Source organism: Oryctolagus cuniculus, chromosome 12, assembly GCF_051225735.1.
Source record: "Oryctolagus cuniculus isolate XC-2025 breed Fujian yellow rabbit chromosome 12, ASM5122573v1, whole genome shotgun sequence".
Lineage (NCBI taxonomy): Eukaryota > Metazoa > Chordata > Mammalia > Lagomorpha > Leporidae > Oryctolagus > Oryctolagus cuniculus.
Genome location: NC_142878.1, coordinates 39,373,384 through 39,396,601, shown reverse-complemented (window position 1 = coordinate 39,396,601; position 23,218 = coordinate 39,373,384). Strand labels below are relative to the sequence as shown.

At 42.2% G+C, this 23,218-nt stretch overlaps 1 protein-coding gene across 8 annotated transcripts; it reads right to left on the bottom strand.

Annotated features, from left to right (window-relative positions):
- Positions 1 to 2,715: 2,715 nt before the first annotated feature.
- Positions 2,716 to 22,614, bottom strand: MBIP (MAP3K12 binding inhibitory protein 1). Of its 8 annotated transcripts, none has more exons than XM_089309357.1 (10): positions 22,455 to 22,614; positions 21,899 to 21,987; positions 19,011 to 19,130; positions 17,037 to 17,261; positions 16,853 to 16,949; positions 13,994 to 14,059; positions 13,394 to 13,546; positions 7,596 to 7,693; positions 5,853 to 5,891; positions 2,716 to 4,046 (listed from the first exon to the last, which is right to left on the bottom strand). In XM_089309357.1, exons 4-10 carry the CDS (start codon positions 17,199 to 17,201, stop codon positions 3,939 to 3,941), a joined length of 726 nt encoding a protein of 241 aa, XP_089165483.1. In that variant the 5' UTR covers positions 17,202 to 17,261; positions 19,011 to 19,130; positions 21,899 to 21,987; positions 22,455 to 22,614; the 3' UTR covers positions 2,716 to 3,938. The 8 variants fall into 8 exon arrangements, with proteins under 8 accessions (XP_089165483.1, XP_089165485.1, XP_089165486.1 ...); XM_089309359.1 differs by having other exon boundaries at positions 2,716 to 4,043; XM_089309360.1 differs by lacking the exon at positions 22,455 to 22,614 and adding an exon at positions 22,250 to 22,415 and having other exon boundaries at positions 2,716 to 4,043.
- Positions 22,615 to 23,218: the final 604 nt, after the last annotated feature.

The window sequence follows — 23,218 nt, the reverse complement described above, 5'->3', positions numbered from 1 at the left end:
TCAGTCGGAAAATTCTCTCGCTTTACTTGAAAGGTGGAGTTACAAAGGCAGAGGTAGAGAAAGATCTTCCATCCACTGGTTAACTCCCCAAATGGCTGTGACAGCCGGAGCTGGGCCAGTCTGAAGCCAAGCTTCTTCTGGGTCTCTTAAACAGGTAGAGGAGCCCAAGCACTTGGGTCACCTTCCACTGCTTTCCCAGGCCATCAGCAGGGAGCGGGACCAGAAGTGGATCAGCTGGGACTTGAACCGGTGGCTGTATGGGATGCTGGCATGGCAAGCAATGCTTCAATCTGCTATGTCACAGTGCCAGCCTCAAAGTAATTTTTTTAAAGATTTATTTATTTGAAAGTCAGGGAGTTACACAGAATAGGAAAGGCACAGAAAGAGGTCCTCCATCAGCTGGTTCACTCTGGCCGCGACGGCCAGAGCTGTGATCTGAAGCCAGGAGCTTCCTCTCGGTCTCCCATGCGGGTGCAGGGGCCAAGGACTTGAGCCATCTCCCACTACTTACCCAGGCCATAGCAGGAGAGCTGGATAGAAGTGGAGCAGCCGGGACTTGAACTAGCGTACACATGGGATGTCTGCACTGCAGGCGGAGGTGGCGGCAGCCTTAGCTGCTACACCACAGCACCAGCCCCCAATAATTCTTTAAAAAAATAAATGGCAGGGTCAAGGGGCTCTCAGCCCACGCTTTCTTTGAAGTGCCCTTCGTTCCCTGAAGGACTTAGGTATGTGTTGCTGTTTGTTTTCTTGGAGATCCTACCACTGAAGCTGCAGCCAATTGTTCTGGGGTAGACAGGTGACCTCAATATGAATTACTCTTTATCCAGATTTTGAAACGGGGCACCTGAGCCCAAGAGGTAGGTCAGACCCAGCAGCACCGTGGAGCCCAAAGCCTTGAGCAAGCCTAAGCTGCCAAGCAGGAGAGAAGAGGTCTCTGAAGCTGCCAGGCTACAAAGGAACCCACAAGTGTCCCTCACAGGACACAAGGTCACAGAACCTAGCCAAACCTGCTGCAATTTGGATTCTCCACGTTCTTTGTAATACCCCTTTATTTTGGAATTGGGTTCCCATTTCTTGGCAACAAATCCCTGAAACAGGAGTTGGTGCCAGGAAAGGCACTGCCTAAGGGATCGGAGTGGCGACGTGAACTAGCTGCGTGGTCCAGATAAAGATGGGGCGAGCAGACTTCCTGCTCCGTGGCAGCTGGTACTTTGCAGGTAACTGGTGCCAGTGGCAAAACCATTAACAAATACAGCTTGAATGTGTACCGTGTGGTCAGGCATTTGGCTGAAAATGGGGAAAACCAAGAAAGTTACCCATGTTTCCTACAGGGAAGTCTTTTCCGCTAGGATTGTGTTCAGACCAAATCTGGGTGGTATTTAGGAGTTGAGAAAAGCTCAGGAGGCTAATAATTCAGACTGTCTAGCAGTGTTTGGGAGGGCCAGCACTTTTCCCTGGGATGAACATGTTGATGTACAATGCTGCCTCTTGTCCACATGTTGCAAAACACCTTCGTAGCCTGCAAAGCGGTGGTGTGCACAGGGGCTGACCGGGGTGGGGGTGGGGGGTGCTTTCCCATGCCTGCAAGAGCAGCCTCTTTCCAACCACTTGCCTGCCTCTTTTCTCTTGAGGACAAGGCCATAAGGAAGCAGCCAGGGGTAAGAAGAGCTGAATAACAAAAACCTTGCAGGAACAGTCATTAGGTAGCCTAGTGAGTGAAGGAACAAATTTATCCCACAGAGATTCCTGACTTCACCTTTCAGTCAACGATGCACTCAAAAAAGATTGAAAGCCTGCGAAAGTTCTGGGGCAGTTACTCCCGAAGAAACCTTAGTCTTGAACAAGCAGCTCCACTGATACCAACAGGGTGCCGAGTCCTGGTCTCTTCTGCAGGCTGCAGACTCATCTGCAGGCTGCAGACTCAAGTAGAAAAGGATGCCGGCACCAGACAACACGCACTGCAGTGCAGAAGATTCCTCTCCGGCGTCCCTCCGAAGAGCAGGCCTGCAGGACAACGGACAAAGGAAAGCCTTCCGACAGAACCTAGCGCTGGCTGTCCATCTCAACCTGGGAACTTATTTTACTGGCGGCAAAGGTAACGATGCCTGGTATTTACTGGGCTGGCCCAGTGATTGGTACCTGATCCTCTTTTCTAGTTTCTTCCCTTCCTCCAAGGGATCTCCTTTTTTTTTTTTTCTTTTGACAGGCAGAGTTTGAAGAGGTCTTCCTTCTGTTGGTTCACCCTCCAAAGGGCCGCTACGGCCGGAGCTGCGCTGATCCGAACCGAAGCCAGGAGCTTCCTCCTGGTCTCCCATGCGGGTGCAGGGCCCAAGGACTTGGGCCATCCTCCACTGCACTCCCGGGCCACAGCAGAGAGCTGGACTGGAAGAGGAGCAACAGGACTGGAACCTGGAGTGCCGGCGCTGCAGGCGGTGGATTAGCCCAGTGAGCCTTGGCGCCAGCCAGGATCTCCTTTTCTAAGTGGTCATTTTTCCTGCCTTTTTGTCTACTGTGTTACTGGTGAGGTGGTAGCAGACTCACTAAACCTGGAGGATGTCCCAGCAGGACAGTGCGCACGCGGACCAGATGGAGACCAGGGAGCAGGCATTTGCAGCTGTACCTACCATACTGGATCACGTTTGGCTAGAGAATCCTGAAGGATGTTTGGAAATAATAAGTGGTAATACATCAGTAAAATCAACACAGCTCCTGTTTCTGGGGAATGATTCCAAATCCCTTATTTTTTTATTCAGGTGACTACATACATTTTCAAGGCTACTGAACAAGGTGGTGTGTACAATGCATCGTCCTATGAAAATGTCCTGGCCCATCTTCCTGGTCACAGCTGTCAAAAGATGCCCGCTCACGTGGAGTCGCATGTGGTCCTCTGAAGAACTGGAATTCGTACGGATTGAGGTAAGCCGTAGTCACTGCACGGAGTCGAGGTCAGAGTTTTACAAGCAGAGGCTGTGGGGTCAGCACTGATTTGTTACCCCATGGGGAAAGCAGAATGAAGAGGCCTTCAGCAAAACCAGCCCACAGAGAGAATAAAGTAGATGCATCGGGGATTCGACACAGGGACACAGGTAATGGGACAGAGAGGAAGAGCAGAAAACAAGGAGCTTAGGGTCAGAGAGCAGTCGTTAATGACTTCCTAGATCCTACAATGTTTAGCTACACTTCCTGATGCTTTTATCAAAACAATTCTTGGTCTAAATAGCAATTTCATCAAGACTTTTAACATAACTGTAGCTGCATCTTTTAAATGTCTAATTTGCAACTATGGCAATATAACTTTTTGTAACATTTTAACTACTGCCCAAAGACAGACCTGGTTTTATATAATGGCTACCATTTACTGAGCAATTCCCTTTGGACCCACAGCTTCACCCTGTATATGCAAGATCTCACTTATTCTTCATAACAGTCAGTGAAGTAAGTTCTATTTTTATCATTCCCATTTTATGGATAGAGGAAGTTAAAGCACAAAGAGATTAAGATCACACAGACAACAAATTTGTTAACAGTGATACCTGACAAGTTTTTTTTTTTTTTTTTTTTTAAGAAAATTTCATGCATGCCTTTAAAATTCAGTCAATAAACTTTTGTTGACTGTCCATTATGTGCAAAGTACTGAGTTAAACTAACTGGTTAACATGAACATTAATAAAGTCCTCTTAACTATCACTATCATTTTTTTCTACAGCACACATCCACACAAAGTGCTATAAAATTAAGTTCTGTAATTTCAAAATACCTCCTTTAAAACAGAAGGGAATAAATTCCAACAAGGCTAAGATTACCTACTGCAAGCTGGACTCATGTGAAAATAAATCTTGACTTTACAGAAGTCTACTTTGATAAATACGTATCTGTTTCATTAATTACAGTGTTACATGTCTATAAAAAAGTAAAATGACAAGGAGAGGAGTTTTTCATGGAAGGTGGTGAGTTGCCATGGATTCTGCTTCTCTTGATTTTCTAAGCAAGACTTGTCTGAGGGCACTAATTTTCTCATCAAGTTCAGCCAGTGAATAGTTCTGCTGTAAACAATAAGAACATAAATTGCTGAATAAGACTGAAGTATCTTAATGCAGATAAAGTGCTAAATGAACTATAAATATTTAAAACATTCAATAGCATGATAAAATTTTTTCTCCTAAGAATAATTTTAAGACTGAAATACTAATATAGGTTGACTGAATCACAGGCATAAAATAACAAGTCTTACATATTTCTTTCCTAATAACTAAGCTCTTCTGAATCTTGAAATTTTGAAAAGGCAGTAAAATTTTTAAAAAAATGTCTTAAAGTAGCTTCACTGCTTAAAATACCTAGAAACTCTTCTTTTATGGGATCAGCTGCAATCAACTACTTCGGGGGCAGAGGGGGATTGGCTGCTTTCAAAAAATTTACTTATTGTAAAATTTTCACTAATAAACTACTCCTAAAAAAATTTCCTTAATTTCTCCCAGCTTTATTTACATTACCATTATTGAAGACTAGCAAAACCTTACTACTTAAGATTCAACTAATGATCAAGTAGTACTTCTAGAAGAACGGCTGCCAAACACCCTTTTTGATTTAGGTGCTGCTAATCAGAGGTGTTCACAAAAGGGGGAATGAGAGGAGACTGAATTTACTTGAGCAATTTTTTTTTTAACATTTTGTAACTGATAAACACATTCCTTTGTTGTTTTGAAGACTTATTTGAGAAGTAGAATCACAGAGAGACCTTCCATCCACTGTTTCATTCCCCAAAATGGACACAAAGGCCAGACTGAGGCCAGAAGCCTGGAACTCCATCCAGGTCTCCCACATGGGTGTCAGGGGCCCAAGAACGTGGGCGATCTTCTGCAGCTTTGCCACATGCATTAGCAGGGAGCTGGATCAGCAGTTGAGCAGCCAGGACTCAAACCTGCCATCCCATATGGGCACCAGTTCATCAGCTGCACCAAAACATCCTCTTATTCAAAGCAGGATGAAGTTTTTAAAAAATTTTAACCTGAGTCATTCCACATCCTCTACATAACATCATTTCTCTAATTCAAGTGTACAGTCCTAAATCTCAGCAGAGTCCAACTTTAAAGCAACCACAGAAGACATTTTTACTGACATGTGTAAGAGGGCGGGCTTTGGGCTTAGCAGGTAAAACCACTACCTGTAACCCTGGTCCTGGTTGCTTCTTGCTGATGGCCTGGGAAAGCAACAGAAGATCGCCCTAGCTGTAGTAAACCAGCAGATGGAGGATCTCTTCCCCTGTCTCTACCTCTATCTGAGAGGCAGTTAGAAAGAGGTCTTCCATCTGCTGGTTTTCCCCAGATGGCTGAAGCTGGACCCATCTGAAGCCAGGATTTTCATGGGTACAAGGGCCCAAGATCCTGGGTCATCCTCCAGTGCTTTCCCAGGCAACAGCAGAGAGCTGGATTGAAGTGGAACAGCTGGGACTTGAACCAGCACCCATATGGGATGCTGACACTGCAGGCAGTGGCTTTACCCAATACACCACAGTGCCGGCCCATAAATAAATCTTAGAAACAAAGTGTAGGGGCTGGGGTGGTGGGTTAAGCTACCCTTATGACACCAGCATCCTGTATCAGAGTGCCAGCTGAAGCCTGGGCTGCTTTGCGTCCGCTCCAGTTCCCTGCTAATGTGTCTGCAGAAGCAGACAATAGCGTTAAGTTCCTGGTCCCAGCCATCCAACTTGGGAAACCTGAACGGAGAGTGCCTAGCTCTAGATGTTGCAGGCACTGGAAAGTGAACCAGTCGATGGAAGACCTCTGTACCTTAACAAAAACCAAACTGAACAGTTTCAGAAGACAAAACAAAAACGTAGTAATTCAACTTACCTGAGGGGGTTGAACTTTTCTTCTTTTTCCAGAAAAGTTCTAGAATAAATGTTAAAAGAAAAGTATTCAATATTTAGTTAATGTAAGCATCGTTTTTCCTTTAGAAATTACTATACAGAACACAGAGCTTTTAATAACCCTGACAGAAACAATGCCCATAAACTCAGAAAACAGTATCTGCAACCAACGGGAAGTTGGCTTCGGAAGATCATGACAGTGGAAGTACCCAACGATAGTGACACTGCAGCATCACACTCGGCTCTGCCATACTCACTCTCCTGTTATGGGCCACTTCTAATAGACTGAGTGTGGGGGTGGTGTCCTGGGGATTTTCACTTAATGTCCTTTTTATAACCTTTCTATCCCACAACACTGAACAACCAGAGCAGCAACAAAGAGGAAAATGGAATTTGGCACCAGACCAAGGGATGAACCCTGATTCACTGTAGCAGGCACTGTGGTTACCCAGGCATGGGCACCTAAACACGTAATTGTGAGCACAACACACTAAAGAAACAGCTGGGACCCAGCTTCCATTGTTTTATCTTAGCAGGTACCGGCTAGCTATGGTTACAATACCCACATCCCACTGGAAAACATGCAAGTCCAGGGAGCCACGCTCTAAGGAAACTCAAGAGTAAGGAGGCCTCTCCCATGACTACAACTGATTAAAAGCAAAGAAAGTGGTTAAAGCGCAACTGAATCTGCACACCGAGGTCCTAAATGTTCCCTCTGGTCCCACTGCTCTCCAACTTTGTCCCTGTCTTCTTTTTGTCTTTTTTCTTTTGTCCCGCTTCCTTGACTCCAATTTCTCCAACTCAGACTTCATAATGCCACTAGAAGGGGACCTAGATGACAACTCTCTCAAAAACTAGAATGTGTTCCAGTGACTCTGACAGTGCAAACTGGTTAATGTGACCTTCAAAGCCCTCTGAAATGTTTTCTAATTTGTATCCAGCTGCTTTCAACCGTTTGCTCCGGCCTCAGGTTCACCACTCACTTTCACTCACAAAGGGCCTCCAGGCATGATGCTGACTTGACCTGCAGCGTTCCTGGCCCCACATACTACTTTTTACAAGAGTTAGCGTTACAGACTGGAATTTATGTCCAGGCTCTGCTTTGGAGCACTTTCAAAAGTCCAATAATAAACTATCAGTCCCATCCACTCATCTGCACATTTACTCCATGTCTATATTCTGTGTACTGAAGAATGAGGACACAGTTCCTGCCATTGAGAGTTTCAAAACAGAGTGAAAAACAGATGTGTAAACATAATTATAAGTGGTAAGTGCTATAAAATGAACTAATGCTAGAACTGAGGACTTAAGTAAAACAGGTGGCAGTGTGAGGTCTGGTATGAGGAAAGGTACCAGGTATGAGTTGAGGGAAGGAGTGTGTGGGGAGAGAGGGATGAAGTCAAAGAAGGGCTAACTACAAAGCATGGTTTCAGAGGAAGCCTCGGATTCAAAATAGCAAGTTTACAGGGATGGCATCCTCCACTATCCAGGCTGACAGATTGTGCTGCAAAAATGGATCATGTCTGAGAATTTGAGAGAGCTATAAAAGTATCCTTTTAAAAATATGCAAAATTGGGAGTTTTCAAAGAAACCCCTAACATGGGACTGTGTTCGTTCATCTATCTATTAAAACTGTTTTCACATATAGATCAATGAATGAAATGTTACACAATGAAGAATCTTAAAATATTGCCTTTAGTTATTTTTAAAAGATACTTATACTCACTATAGACTGAAAGTATTCAGGAGAGATGCCTTCCAATTCAAGTATTTTATCCTCAAGTTTTTTAATCCTCTGATAAATGTCTCTTGGCACTGGACCACCTAAATACAAAATAAAAATTTCTGAGACATTCTTCAATGTTTCTTCTTACAACCTTTATTCTTAAAATACCATGCAAAGACACTTATACAAAGGAATAGGAAATAAGCAAACAAAAGTCAGAATGAAATCCTTAGCTCCTATTTCCATGTTATACACTATTGGACATATCCTCTCGCCACACACCAATAATTCTTCCTTTTTGGCTAGGAGTCCTGTTTTCCACTATATTCATTTCACAAGACACTGAATAGCTTCTGTAAAGATCAATTTGCATTTCTGTTGGGCTTTGGTAGTTACTTGGCAGGAGAAACATACACAGGGACACATGACAACTCAGGGGTTGCAACATGTTCTATCGTTACTTTCTTCTATTTACATTTCTCCCTACATGCCACATTTCCTCCTCTGTCCCAGAAAAGTATTGAAAAGCAGCTTTCCCACAGATTTGCATTAACAAACTTTTGGGGAAGAGGGACAGGTAATTGAGGGCCCTCAACTTTCAAGTCCACAATTACATCCAGAATCCCACTTCTCACCACCTCCCCTGTGACCACTTTGGTCCAGACCACGCCCACCTCTCCCTGCATGATCAAAACCTTCAAACTGGTCTCCAATACAGCATCTGTGATCCTTCCAAAATGCAAGTCAGGTACTGTCCTTTCTCTGTTCAAACCATTTCACTTAGACTAAAAAACCAAAGCCCATAATGGCCTACATGGCTCACCACACCCTGGCCATTCTCTCCATACTCAGATGCTTCCAGCCACTTGATTGCTCTGATATTATTTAACAAGGATGCACACCTGACAGCTTTAGCAATTGTCCCTCTACTCTGAAAATCCCAAGGCTAACTCTCGCCGAGTTCAGGTCCTGGCTCAAAATAAGGCTTTCTCTGACCATCCTTTAAAGAATACTATTACCACCAGCACTTTATACTACAAAACCTAGGAAGCATCATTTCCTAGACTACAGTGCCTGGCACGAAGCAGGTGCTCAGTGTGTACTGAATGAACAATCAGAAGATTGTTGCACATATAAAGACTGCATTTCCTATCAAAAGTATCAACCTGTTAAATATAAAAACCAGGGGCTGGTGCTGTGGTGTAGTAGGTTAAGCCGCTGCCTGCAGCACCAGTGTCCCACTTGCCCCACTTCCAATCCCATTCCCTACTAGTGGCCTGGGAAAGCAGTCGAAGATGGCCCCTGCACCCGGCTGGGAGACCTGGAAGAAGCTCCTGACTACCGATCAGCCCAGCTCTAGCCATTGTGGCCATTTGGGGAGTGAACCAGCAGATGGAAGACCTCTCTGTCTCTCCTTGTCTGTAACTCTACCTCTCAAATAAATGAATAAATCTTTAACATATATATAAACTCCAGAAAACTATCTTTTGACCTCAATTATTCTTGCTCTTGAGTAAAGTGAAATGAGTGACTTATTCATTTTCCTTTGCTGCTCTGTTTACCTAGAATCCCCGCACCTTATCAGAGCAAGTTCAAGCTTCACTGGGCCACGGAGGCACTGACTGGACTTCTTCACACAGAGGCTCCTATCAGAGAGGCAATTCAAGCTCTGGCTGCTCCGCTTCCATCGCAGCTTCCTGCCAGTATGCCTTGCGAAGCAGGAGATGGACCTTCTGGAACCCCACCTGGATTCCTGCCTAACTGGCTGCAGCCTGGCAGCCTCAGCTGTGATAGCCATTTGGGGAGTGAACCAGTGAATGGAAGAGCACTCGCTCTCTACTTTGCAAATGAATCAATCTTCTTAAAAAACTTCTACTTCACTATTAATCTTTCTCCCTCTTAAAGTATTCAGACCTGGAGGCAGAGACCACAACATCATCATGTCAATATTCTTTGATCCTAAAATGGTGCCTGGTACATAGTTCTCATTCAACAGATGTTTTACAACACTGTTAACTACCTGATACTTGTAGAGACCTAACTGGTCAATTCTTTTATAAAAGGGGACTTCAAAAAGTTCATGAAGAAATGAAATTTAAAGAAAATTCTGGTGCAAAGAAATTTTGAAATCCATGCAGTTTTTTTCACAAACACATTTTCTGTAAATTGTTTTGAAGATCTCTAGTACATATACATTTCAAACCTATCTACCTCTGAGAGGAGAGCACAGTTTTGTTTTTTTGTTTGTTTGTTTAAGATTTATTTGAGAGGTGGAATTACAGACAGTGAGAGGGAGAGAAAGAAGGTCTTCCATCCTGTGGTTCATTCCCCAAATGGCCCCAGCGGCCAAAACTGAGCTGATCCAAAGCCAGGAGCTTCTTCTGGGTCTCCCACATAGGTGCAGGGGCCCAACCACTTGGGCCATCCTCCACTGCTTTCCCAGGCCATCGCACAGAGCTGGATCGGAAGCAGAGCAGCCAGGATTAGAACCAGCATCGCAGGTGGAGGATTAACCTGTGCCACAGCACCAGCCCAAGCAACAGTTCTTACTACGAACGCTTATTACCCTCAGACTTATCCTCATCTTCCAGCTCTGTCCAACAAAGACTCCAGCAAGGCTGAATTCAGAGACTCCCTAGACTGTACTTTACACCTATTCCTCCTGCACGTGCCACTGCTCCTGGGAAATCCCCATGAAGCCGTCAGAGACTGCACCAGGGCTGCCGCTCCTCGACATCTCCTGACAGAGCTGGACATAACTGTGTCCCACTGAACCGTGCACCGATCTGAGAAGATGAAATGAAAATCCACTCATTCAATAAATATTTGAACACCTGCTTTGTGCCAGGTACTGCACTAGGTATAAAGTAATGAACACGACACACAGTTCTCACTGTCACTGGGGAGACCGACATTAAACAAACAGAAGCCTAGTAATGGCTTCACAAAAGGGTAGGAAGCACCGGGTGCTATGAGACTGCATAAAGCAGGAATTTTTGGTTGTCTGAAATCAGGAAGGAAAAGCATGGGCATAAAAGCAGCAAAATGAGTAAGATATGGGAAGCCTAGAGAGTGGCTCAAACAACACGTGTGGACATATTATTTAAAATGACCAACCCCCTCCTGCCCTAGGGCCAATGTTGTGGCACAGTGGATAAAGCCCCAACCTGTATAGCTGGCATCCCATATGGGCGCCAGTTTGTGTCCCAGCTGCTCTACTTCCTTTCTAGCTCCCTGCTAATGGCCTGGGAAAAGCAGAAGAGGCCCAAGTGCTTGGGCTCCTGCCATCCACTTGGGATACCCAGAAGAAGATCCAGGCTCCTGGCTTTGGCCTGGCCCAGTGCTTGTTACTACCGCCATCTGCGGAATGAACCAGCAGAAGGAAGACAGCTCTCTCTCTGCCCCTCTGTAACTCTGACCTTCAAAACAAACAAACAAGCTTTAAAATAAAAACAACCCCAATCCATCCCATCACCTTTCCCTTGGTCAAGTTGCTCTTATTTGTGTCCCAACTCTTCTATCATATAATTCATTACCTCTACCATCTGTCTCCCCCAGCTAGAATTCCTGTTTGAATATATTCCTTTGTTTTTTAAAGACTTATTTATTTACTTGAGAGGCAAGTTTTAGAGAGGGCGAGATGGACAGCGAGGTCTTCCATCCGCTGGTTCACTCCCCAAATGGCTGCTACATCCAGGGCTGAGCTGATCCAAAGCCAGAAGCCAGGAGCTTCTTCCAGATCTCCCATGCAGGTGCAGGGGCCCAAGCACTTAAGGCCTCTTCTACCACTTTCCCAGGCCATTGGCAGGGAGCTGGATCTGAAGTGGAGCAGCCACGACTCAATCCAGTGCCCATATGGGATGCTGGCACCACAGGTGGATGCTTAACCTATAATGCTGTGCCAGCCCCAGATGTATTCTTAATATACCAGGGGGCCAGTGCTGTGGCGTAGCAGGTAAAGCCGCCAGCTGCAATCCTATAAGGGTGCCAGATCAAGTCCTGGCTGCTCCACTTCTGATCCAGCTCTCTGCTATACCTTCAGAAAGCAATGGAAGATGGCCCAAGTTCTAGGGCCCCTGCACCTGTGTGGGAAGACCTGGCGGAAGCTCCTGGCTCCAGACTGGTGCAGCTCCAGCCGTTGCAGCCAACTGGGGAGTGAACCAGTGGATGGAAGAACTCTCTCTGCCTCTTCTCTCTCTGTGTAACTCTTTCAAATAAATAAAATAAATCTTTAAAAAATATATCATCAGTGCTTGGCTTATTGCAAGGGCTTAATACATAGTTGATGAGTGAAAAAATACTAAATTTGATGTAACTGTAAGGACAACAGGAAACCATTAAAGATTTCTGAACTTTAGAAAAAGCATTTGGGACACAGGATAAAGAGTAATCTAGAGGAGGTCTACTGGCAAACAGACCAGCTGATATCCTTCCATCAGCCCATGGAGATCACAGTGGTGTCAACTAAAGCAGCTGTGGTGACAGATGAAAGCAGAATCAGGCCGGCGCCGTGGCTCAATAGGCTAATCCTCCGCCTTACGGCGCCGGCACACAGGGTTCTAGTCCCGGTCGGGGCGCCGGATTCTGTCCCGGTGGCCCCTCTTCCAGGCCAGCTCTCTGCTGTGGCCCGGGAGTGCAGTGGAAGATGGCCCAAGTGCTTGGACCCTGCACCCCATGGGAGACCAGGATAAGTACCTGGCTCCTGCCTTCGGATCAGCACGGTGCGCCGGCCGCGGAGGCCATTGGAGGGTGAACCAATGGCAAAGGAAGACCTTTCTGTCTCTCTCTCTCACTATCCACTCTGCCTGTCAAAAAAAAAAAAAAAAAAAAAAAGGCAGAATCAACACGGCATGGTGACTGAATGTGGAGGGAAACACAGGCTTTGCAGCCAGTTCAAATCTGGGTCTGATTTCCACTTGTCTCTATCTTACAACCTTGAGCATGTTGCTTGAGCCCTTTGAACAGCAGTTTCTTCATCTGTGCAGCAGTAACAGCACCAGTGCCTTGAAAGGGTACGATTAAGTATTAAGGGAGCTGACATGCTCTCAAAGTGACTGGCTCTTAGTATCATTTTGTTAGTTTACCTTCCCTGTGGCTTTTATTTATTTATACGCTTATCCTCACTGAGGGATCCTTGAAGACGAGGACCACATTCATCCACACCTTGTATGTAACAGTGGGTGATAAGAAGTCGTGGGAAGCTATCAAAGTGGTGGTAAGAAAAGCCTACTTTAAGGTCCCTGCATCGTGGCACAGCAGGTTAAGCTGCCACCTGCAACACAGGCATCCCATATGAGTTCTGCTTCGAGTGCTGGCTGCTCTGCTTCTGATCCAGTTCCCTAATGCACCTGAGAAAGCAGACGATGGCCCAAATGCTTAGATGGAGATCTGCCCTCCTGGCTTCAGCCTGGCCCAGGACTGGCTATTACACTCATTTGAGAAGTGAACCAGCAGCAGGTAGAAGATCTCTGTAGCTCTGCCTTTCAATTAAATAATTATTAATAAAGACTACAATAGTTTTCAGTTCTAATTTCAATAAACTGAGGCTATCAGCAGCTATTTGGAACCTAGTCTCATTTTTCTAGCACTCTATTTTAGAAAGTCGCATGATGTGTGAGACAAGAACAAGCTTAAGCAAGAACTATAAAGTCGGGACCACACTTCATTCCTTGTCATATCCATCAGAACAATGTTTTACCCACAAAAGGTATTCAACGGAAATTTGGCGATGAAATGAACTGGAATTTCCTTACTCGCCTGCAAAGGTACACCACGGGCGCCACCTTCCCTCAGCTTACCTGTCTGCAGTCGCAAGTGAGCCTCAATATTCTGTAGTCGTTCTTCTACAGCCTGATTACCACAGTCTCGAAGCATGCTGTTAGGTTTGTGACCTGACCCTTGAATTCCTTCAGGTCTAGTCTGTGGTCCATATGTATTCACAACTCTAGAAACTAAGTAAAGAAACTTTTGAGCCTCTATAAATTTGCTTTAAAAGTCTCAGCCTTGGTCAGCCCTACCATCCCACATCAAAGTACCGGGTTCAGTGTCCAGCTCCATTCCTGACTCTAGCTTCCCGCTAATTCAGACTCAGGGAGGCAGCAGTTCACGCCACCCATGTGGGACAACGAGACCGAGTTTACAGCTCCCAGTTCCGGCCCCAGCCAGAGCCTACTGCAGGCATCAGGAGGACAAACCATAGACAAGAGCTCTGTTTCTCAAATAAATTTAAATAAATAAATAACCATCCAGAAATTCCTTCCCTAATAGTACTTTAGGCAAGACCTCTTGTTTTGTGTTGAAAATAAAATTTAGATATGGAAGTTATTTCTATTCCATTTTGCTAAAAGTCTAGAATAAGCTTCTGTCAGTGACAAAGTTACTACACAAGGATCACTTACCCTTTACGTGACTTTTAAATCCAGGGTAAGGGGTGAAAACAGCATCAGTTCTGGCACAACTATTTTCTAGAGGAGTTCAAATGAATAGAAGTTTAAATATATTCTTAACTTCAAATGCATAAATTGTGATACTTGTTAACATAATATTCATGGTAAGAACATAATCTTAAATACTATATAACAAATTCTTATCATATACAGGATAGAACTTAGTGATCTTCTTTATTCTTTGAAATATATAATATCTAGTCTTGAGATTTACATATAGAAAAACCATCAACATCAAAGGGCATTAATTTTATGTAAGTTTTAATAAAAACTAATATCCCTAAAAACCATGTGGACCTTTGGAGAAAATAATTGCTGTATTACAAAGTATTTTAGGTGCCAGCGCTGTGGCGCAGGGGGTTAACACCTTGGCCTGAAGTGCTGGCATCCCCTATGGGCGCCGTTTCAAGATCTGGCTGCTCCACTTCCGATGCAGCTCTCTGCTATGGCCTGGGAAAGCAGTGAAGGATGGCCCAGGTCCTTGGGCCCCTGCACCTGCGTGGGAGACCCCAGAAGAAGCTCCTGGCTTCAGATCAGCGCAGCTCCAGCCATTGCAGCCAATTAGGGAGTGAACCATTGGATGGAAGACCTCTCTCTCCTCTCTCTATGTAACTCTGACTTTCAAATAAATAAATCTTAAAAAAAATTTAATTCTACTTCATCATAGACAGAATTCATTTTTACCAAATTATCTTTTAAAAACAGCATTGTTCATACTTATAAACTGAACTTGTGAACATCTAATAAAAATGATTACACTTTTAACATCTTTTTATTTCAGAACTCCACACAAAACAGACCTTGAAATTTCAAGTATAACACATACCTTCCCACTCTACCTATATTTCCAATGCTCATTTTAAAAACTCCTAATCACAGAAGTCATCTTTCCATTCCACCTTTCAAAAAATGCCATTCTAAGAAAGATGTACTGTAAAATTCTGTTCCAATTTTTTTCCAAACTAAAGTCTAGTTTCTTTCATATTAGAAGTCAATAAATAAATTACAAAGGAGGAAAATTTAAAAGATGTTAATATATATTAGTATAAATACTATAATTATACATTATCGTATTATTAACATATAATACTACATTAATAATACCAATGATTGAAATGATAGTAAAACCATCTACTGGCACAAAATTTTCATGATTATTTCCTAAGAAATGGAAAATTAATGAGATACTAAAAAATTCTTTTCCCTATGGAATTCAACTTTACAAAACTACTCTTTGTATTTAGGTCAAATTAAGAAATTTAAATGAACACCCCAACACATTAAAACATTTATATTTTTTCAGCCTAAGTTTCCTTAATAGTTCTGCTTATAAGTGAAATTGTGGAAATAAAATTCTCAATCCACTTTTCTATCTAGAGACTAAACAGAATCATTTTCTTTTTCTTTATTCTTTTTGGAGATACTTGAAAATGTCTTAAAGGGCCATCACTTCTCCATTCTCTTTCTATCATATCATGGGGCTAAGGGTTAAAAAAAGAAGCTATCATCTATTCCACAGATATATTCCAAATATATAGATTAACTGACCCATCAGTGAGAAATTCAGCATGGTGTGAAGACAGTGAATGTAGGAGCGCTAGTCACTCTCCACAGCAATTCTTGCTAGCACTGTTTTGAGCCAGCAAGGGATTGAATGGGCCAAGGAATCCTGCTGAGCATTTCAATTCTTGTCAATTTCTATCCCCTGGTGGCTTATAATAATAGAGTTAGCAGGGAGAACAGAGGAATAACATTACTGACACATGTGCTTGCTCCCTCAACAAACCCTTTTTCATGGACTGCTGGCAGTTGGATTGTAGCACCTGAGCTTTTTGCTACTGCTGCACCTGTTTTAAAAAGTGAACAGGAAAACACCCCAAATTCAGACACAGACACACACACACACAGACACACATGAATGTGAATAATAGAAAATGCTGAATTTAGGACCCAACCTGAGCCTGCATTGTTTCATCATTAAGACAGGGAGGGAGTATACCAACGTGGTATGAGTCACTTCCAGGCTCATCTGACAAGTCTGTGTTCGTGATAATTACTCAAGATATTAAAGGCAACAAGAAAAATGTTCGTTCCAATTATGAACTCTTCTCTGTAATTTTTCCCAAGAACTACTTGTTCTGATTATTAGTGTGATGCCTGAGTATGATCTACAGCCGTGCCTTGCAGTATTCTGTATGCTGCAGCGTACCTGCAGATCCGTAAACGTACTGCAGTGTCAAGTGCAGAGGACGAGAATCTGATGAACAGCAGCAAACACATGCAGGAGGAAAGAAAGAGGAAAAGCACGAGACACCACGGTCCTCGTGACAAACGGATTGTATAATGACATGGAACATCTCAAACAGCTCAGGAGCAATGAGAAAACTGCTCCCTCTTGAGGAATACCACTAACTTCACTAAGTTCACTTTCTGTATTAACATCCTAACTTCCTAAGCACATTTGCAGGCTTAAACTTCATATGCTCAGCTCCTTTTTCTAGTGAGACAGAACATCTCTGCCACCCACTCTTCACTCTCATTTCCTAAAGGAACTTAATCTTTTCACTTGAGCTAAATATTAGCCTTTTTATGTTAGCATTTATTTGATTGTTGTGGAACCAAAATAAAAATCAGTTTTTCAATGTAGTCTATTACTTAATAGAAGGAATTTCCACTGCTTTAGTTACTAACTGAACCTGAGAAATCTAATTGTGTTCTTAATGTTATTCATTTTTAAAAACAAATGAAACAGTAGAACAAACATAAAAATTGTGCTTAAAATCCTAGGAAAATTAACGTCTAGGTAGTTACCTTGATTACAATCAATAACATTGCAAAATTCTCTGACGTTGTTTTCATTGATTTCAGCTTGCTTCCTTTCAATAAATGCAGATATTCGTCTGTCAATCTACAAACAACAAGTATGTCTTAGCAATGTAAACATAGTACGATTTTTCAGTTACACCCCTAAACCCCAGCCCCACCCACTTCTCACTTCTGCTTTTCCAGCCTTTATTTGAACGACTTCGGGATCAAAATGGATCTGTGTCTTTTTCACATCTCCTAAGTCACCGTCTTTGTGCTTCTCTTCCTCTTGCAGGTCGCCAATGGGATTTTTGTCATTCACTTCACTCTTGTTCCCCATTTCTGTTTTTCCCATCTCTTCAGCAGTTGTGGCATTCTCCTCTTTAATCAGAGGCTGAAGTTTTGCTAAAAAAGGCTGAGAAGAACACAGTGGCATCTGCTGGGGTTCACACTAACTAAAATTAATCACATTTTTAACTCATTTATCCACATCTCTAAGTAAATGAAATGTCTGATATCAATTACAAAATATAAGAAGTTGATATATCAGGATACATAAATTGAACTACATGTAAGTGTTTACTAATTTTTTTTTTTGCTTTTGTGACCATTATTATTTGCTTCAAAAAGGGAAAGCAAAGAAAACCTGGGGAAATTTAAAATTTTCTTTGAGGGAATCATTCTGTCACTCATCTTTTATTTTGTGCCAAATCAACGCCTTCAGCCTCTGGCACCAATGCCACTTAATTAACATGTCATTCAAATGCCTCCTCAGAACACTAAGGCTTAGTATTTTTCCTCCTTAACACGAGAGCCAGTGCTGTCACACGGCAAAGCCCTGCATTATCACCATATCACTGGAGATTCTCCACTTGAAGCTGCAGTTGGCCAAAGTGCATCAAAGAGCAGACATGAAACAGATAGGTGTGATGCTGAGCGAGCACCCAGGCTTTTCCTGACATGGCAAGATACCTTCCTGGGTCATGAAATTAAATTGTAAAAAGCAAAGTGAGCCAGGAGGAGGTTAAAAAAAAAAAAAAGACCAAGATCCATAGCTGAGAACAGAGATGCCTATCACCATCCTGGGGTGAGGGTGGGAGGAAGCCCTGCTATATAATGGAAATCACGTTACTCCCTCACTGCCATCCTCCCACCCCCCACAATTAGGTCTCATTTGAGGGCTCACTGCTCATAGCTCATCTCTCTGCCCTTTAAAAAACAGGGTTAACTATTACTTTTAACATGAAAAACAGTTACCTTTCCCCACAAATTCACTGAATGTGAGATTGAAAATTAGTATCTTTCCATTAGTCAAAACACACCAACACTTATCAACGTTCCAATTATTTTTTTATACCTACAATTTTGCTTCCATTGTTTGCTATACCAAACACTCTTCTAAAACCTTGTAATATTTTAACAGACATAAGCTGACCAATTCAGTTTTTCTTCTCTGACATGTCACATTTTACACTTTGAACAGAAATAAACTGTAACATATCAATTCACCAATTATAACTGCAAAGATGTTCAATGACAAAGGTCACATTCAGTTACTGAACTGAAATATTAAATAACTACTATTAATTCAATATTGACTTCTAATATCAAGGATGAATGATTTCAAACTGTTCAGAAAAGATAAAATAGTGACTGGCTACTTACTAAGATGAAACATTAATGTCACAGAAATTACTTTCTTTTTAAAAACTATGCTGAAACTGTTTAATTGCAATAGACACTCCAGGATGTGTCATGCTGGGATAATGCCACTTCTTGAACCACTGAAAGCACTCCATGAGCCTCCAAACTCACCCAAGGCATGGAATCATTATCATAGCATGACACACACCTGCCGTGTCTTATTGCTTAATTATAACCCACCATAGATGAACTGTATTGAATTTTCAGTGCAAGTCTAGATTTGAATAGAACTGCATTCATTCAATCCCATGGCCACACTGGCCTATTTGGCTTTATATTCCCCTAATTCTGCTGATAATTACTGAAACTAACAGATTTAGATATCCCTCCATACACACACACACAACCTTTTCTCAGTAACATTAATACAATGCTACAATAGAACAAATATTCCAGCTAATCTAATCACAATTAGTTTCTATTTTCAGCATTGAGTTAATCTTTCTAACAAGAAATTTACCTGCAAATGTAAAACGTGTTGCTCAAGTGCACTAAAGAGCAATGCAGGCTGGAATGCCGAGAGGTTCTGGAGCTTGTTCCAATCGATTGTAATTTTCACCACATCATCTCTGAGGTTAAGCTTCAAAGGGGCAAACCAGCAACATCACAAAAATTACACGATTAAGCTGTACATAGAAGACTGTCACAAAAATAAGATTTCTATGGAGCAACACATACCTATTTTGCTCAAAGTTATCAAGTTTTTAAGGATACATGAAAATTATTTATCATTATAAAAGGCCCAGGAAGGTGCAAGATGGTCACCAAAAAAACAAAAGCAAAATCACATCTCACTCTAAGTCTCTTCTGTTCCTGAAGCTGTGTAATGGGACCATGTTAGAGGTGAAACCACCTGTGAAAGAGGAAGGTTATTTTGATACTTCAGTATCTAAAAACCTTTGGATGGGGTCCAAAATAGACCTGCCCTACTCAGAGTCTCACTGCTTCTACCTCAGAGCATTAAACAGAGGCAGCACAACTGTTTTATCCAAGCTCCAATGTGCATATTTGTTAGTATGCAAATACATACCTGAATTATATCATTATTCTGATATCTTCTGAATCACGTTTTTACTATTTTCACCTTTAACCAAATTTTAAAAATAATTTAAAAATCACAACTTCTCACAAAATCTAGGGATAATGGGCAATGTGTTTTTATATTTTAAGTAAAAATTATGGCATTATTTAGTTATGGAAGTCTGAAACTGAAATACAAAAGCTTCTTCACAATAGTCAAATTGTCAGAAACTAAATACCATTTTCCAGTAAGATGTGAGGGCGCATTGAATGAAAATCTCTTATCAGTTGATCTATCAGAATAAAATCATATTCAGAAAACGGTAAAAATCTATAAAGCTAATATCTACTTTAGAATGAAAACCGCCATTTGCAATCTTTGAGTGAAAAGTGAATCACCAGAAACTTTTCTAGGAACATGTGTTTAAGAATCAATTTAACTATATTCTTCAGAAATAACGTTTTTCTATAAATAAAGGTGTTACATCCAATTCAAATACAGATCTTATGAGCTGTAATTATAATAAAACAAAAAGATGAATCACTATGCAAGAAATCAGATTCAAGGTTACCAATAAAAACACCATATTGAATGAACACATGTGACAGAACCTTACCGCTCTTTGAACATGACACCAGAAGCATTTAAAGTCCAATATTAGACAACTGTACACAAAGATTAGTTAATATTATAGTGACTTTAACAATTTTGTCAGACATCTGCTATCATGTACAGAAGTAACCCGATATCAAAATTTTACAGCCCTCAAAGAGATCTGTAGTTGGTTACAATAAATTGATGGATGTGGTTTTGGAAGAAAGCAAAGAAATCCTCCACCAAGGCAAGGCAACACATCTTCTGGAGAAAACACCTTACAGAAAATAAATCCTAATGTCTGGATTACAATTTCATTTCAATTAATAATGGAAGCTTTTAAGGGTAATTAAGGATACTTGGTCTTTTAAGAAAACCACAAAATAATGTTGCAAATTAGTTCTAAAACTATCCCAATTTATCCAAAATTCAGTCAACAAATCCCCTTTTAGTAATAAATTCTATGCATTTTTTTCTCTTAAACTTGGAATAGTAAACCAGTCAAAAGTCTATCAGTTTGCAATTAATTGGACTATTTAAATCTGTACTTTCAGTAAAACTTTATTAAATTATGAAAATCTGAGCAAGCATTAAATTTAGTTTGGTAAAATGAACCATCTGTAAGCCCATTAAGGATAAAAATTAGTAAATTTTGCCATCTGGAATAGAAAACACATTTTCACAATTTTATGCTTCCAACTGAGAGTTAATAATACGATGATATCTAGTATGAACTTGGGCATATAACAACATACATGCTAAAAAAACTTCAAACTTATTGCAAAAAGAAATACTGATGTGGACATGGTTCTCTGAACTTCATTCTTAAACAATACATCTCAAACTACAGGTTGTCATCAAAATGGTTAGCACTGAATTGAGAGGCAATCATATTTTTGATACTTACATAGAAGGTCCCTTGCCTGTGTCAAGAAAACCTCACCAAATTTTTACCCTAAACATTTTTGACAGGTGACGCAAGTAAACTGTAATCAATTTTCTACTTGTACTATTAGAATATCTGAATTAAAATTTTTTAAAGTTTCAAAAGTTCAACAAGCAAATATTTCAAAAGCAATGTTTAAATTATCTCTCAGTATGAATTTGTACAAATATCCTATCACTGGGGCAGGAGGAACTCTACAAATAATGGATGACCATACATTTTTCTCAACCTGATATCAGAATATGAATAAAATGTAATGTTCCAATGTCCAAGCCATAAAAAGTTCTGTAACTTTTCAACCATTTAAAAGGTCCTTGGTCTTCTAATAACCATCAGAAGTACCCACGTCCTTGGCAACCCACCGAGTTTACAAGGTGTACCACTTAGGAGACTCTATTAATAACTGCCTCATTACACAAAACAGAATGCTTACTTACAGTAATGTTCTTTATAAGCCACAACATGCCAAGCTTTTTAAAAATACTCCAACAGCTTTTTAAAAAGGTGTCTCTCCATACCCTCAAGGATTTAAAAGGGAATTTTCAGAATTCAGACAAATGCTCCAATTTCATAGGAACTTATCTTTGACACAAATGCCTGTTTTCACCACATGCACTAGTACCAGTCCCAGAACAAAGTTACAGTAATATTGTCTCCGTAAGATAAGGAAGAAATTATTTCTTTCTAAGAGGCAGACAAACACACCGCAAGGCTATTCCTCGTTTAAAATTCAATCCGAAGTTTACAGCTTGAATCTCAATACTGACTATCAGTGTTAAGAACCCACCTTTTAAAATCCATTTTATAAGGTAGGTCTGCAAAAGCGGTTTACGAGCCAATTAAACTCCTTCCTGAACACCTCGTCAGACGGCAGTTCTACCGCAAACAGCAACTTTAAGTTAGAAGTTGATTAACCGTTTTACTCTACTCCCTGATGCAAAGGGTAACAGATGGGCACACACCCACAGGGCAACCAGAAAGAAAACCAAGTGACTCAGAGGGTCGCTTTTCCAAAAACTTCAGTCCGTACTGACCGACCACCCAGTTTCTCGAAGGAGTAAGCTGCCGGGAACAAGACCCCGAGCGCAGGCACCCCTAAACCCCGACGGAAGCTTTTCTGCTTCCATTCCCTGCAGACCTGCTCCGCGGGCCACTGGGTTTCCCCTCGGACCACCCTCGCTCCCTCTCCGAGAGGACAGCAGCGTGGTCATCTGGACCGCAGCCGGTACCGAGCGAGGGCGGGCACGGCCGCCGCCGGCTGCCCCCCGGCCGGCCTCCGCCACAGGGACAAGTGGGGGAAGGGCGGACGGCCCACTGCCCCGGTTCCCCGGGCCACCACCCACCTGTCCAGCCAGGGTGTGCAGAGAGCGAAAGAGTTCGCAGAGCACCTCTCGGGAGAGGCTGGGGCTGCAGCTGCGTTCCAGGTCCCTGTCACCGATGCTCGGGTAACTAAGCTCGGTAGCAGCGGCCATGACACCTTCGCAAGCCGCCCCCGCCAACGCCGAGATCCACTCACTACTCCACCCCTCCCTCTCCTGCTTTCGTCGCTCCCCGATGACGTAAAAACAAAGCGTCTCGTTTAGATAGGGCTTGCGGCCCCACCTACCCCGTGTGACTGACAGGCATGTTAACCAATCAAGTGTTAACTACAGCTTTGCGCCAAGCTGGTAACTGCTGACTGGCGCCAGGCTAGATTCTCTATTTGGAGCGGTGATTGGGATTGTAGTCAGCCGACAGCCTCGTGGAGCCTATTTTGACTCTTAAAGGTTTCTTCTGAGTGTTGGTTAAGAGGAGAGTTAGATTTTAATGTTAAGAGTTTGAGGCCCCAAGTTAACATTCGAAATTTTAACAAGGCAGTATGGCGTGGTTTGGAGAAAGATTGCTGGTCAGAATGGGTGGGTGCCACACGTGTTTCTAAACACTAAGAGACTTCTAAGTGGATAGAACGTGCACAACTCTACAGGGCTGTTTAAAACGTACACAAGTCAACACAACTAATTTTTCATACAGGGGAAAGGAGGAGGTAAAAGAACACTGTGCTCCATTATGCTTTGCTTTTCTATGGGGGGGGACGACGTGACTTGACTGTGATCTGAGATTGAACCCC

Excerpts from the sequence above, each read along its gene's own strand:
- MBIP (XM_002718146.6), bottom strand. The coding sequence starts at position 22,583 with ATGGCCGCTGCTACCGAGCTTAGTTACCCGAGCATCGGTGACAGGGAC. Across the intron at positions 17,262-19,010 it reads AACACGTTTTACATTTGCAG|CCTTTTTTAGCAAAACTTCA; the intron begins GTAAATTTCTTG and ends TGTTCTTCTCAG. Across the intron at positions 4,047-5,852 it reads GAAAAGTTCAACCCCCTCAG|CAGAACTATTCACTGGCTGA; the intron begins GTAAGTTGAATT and ends TATTGTTTACAG.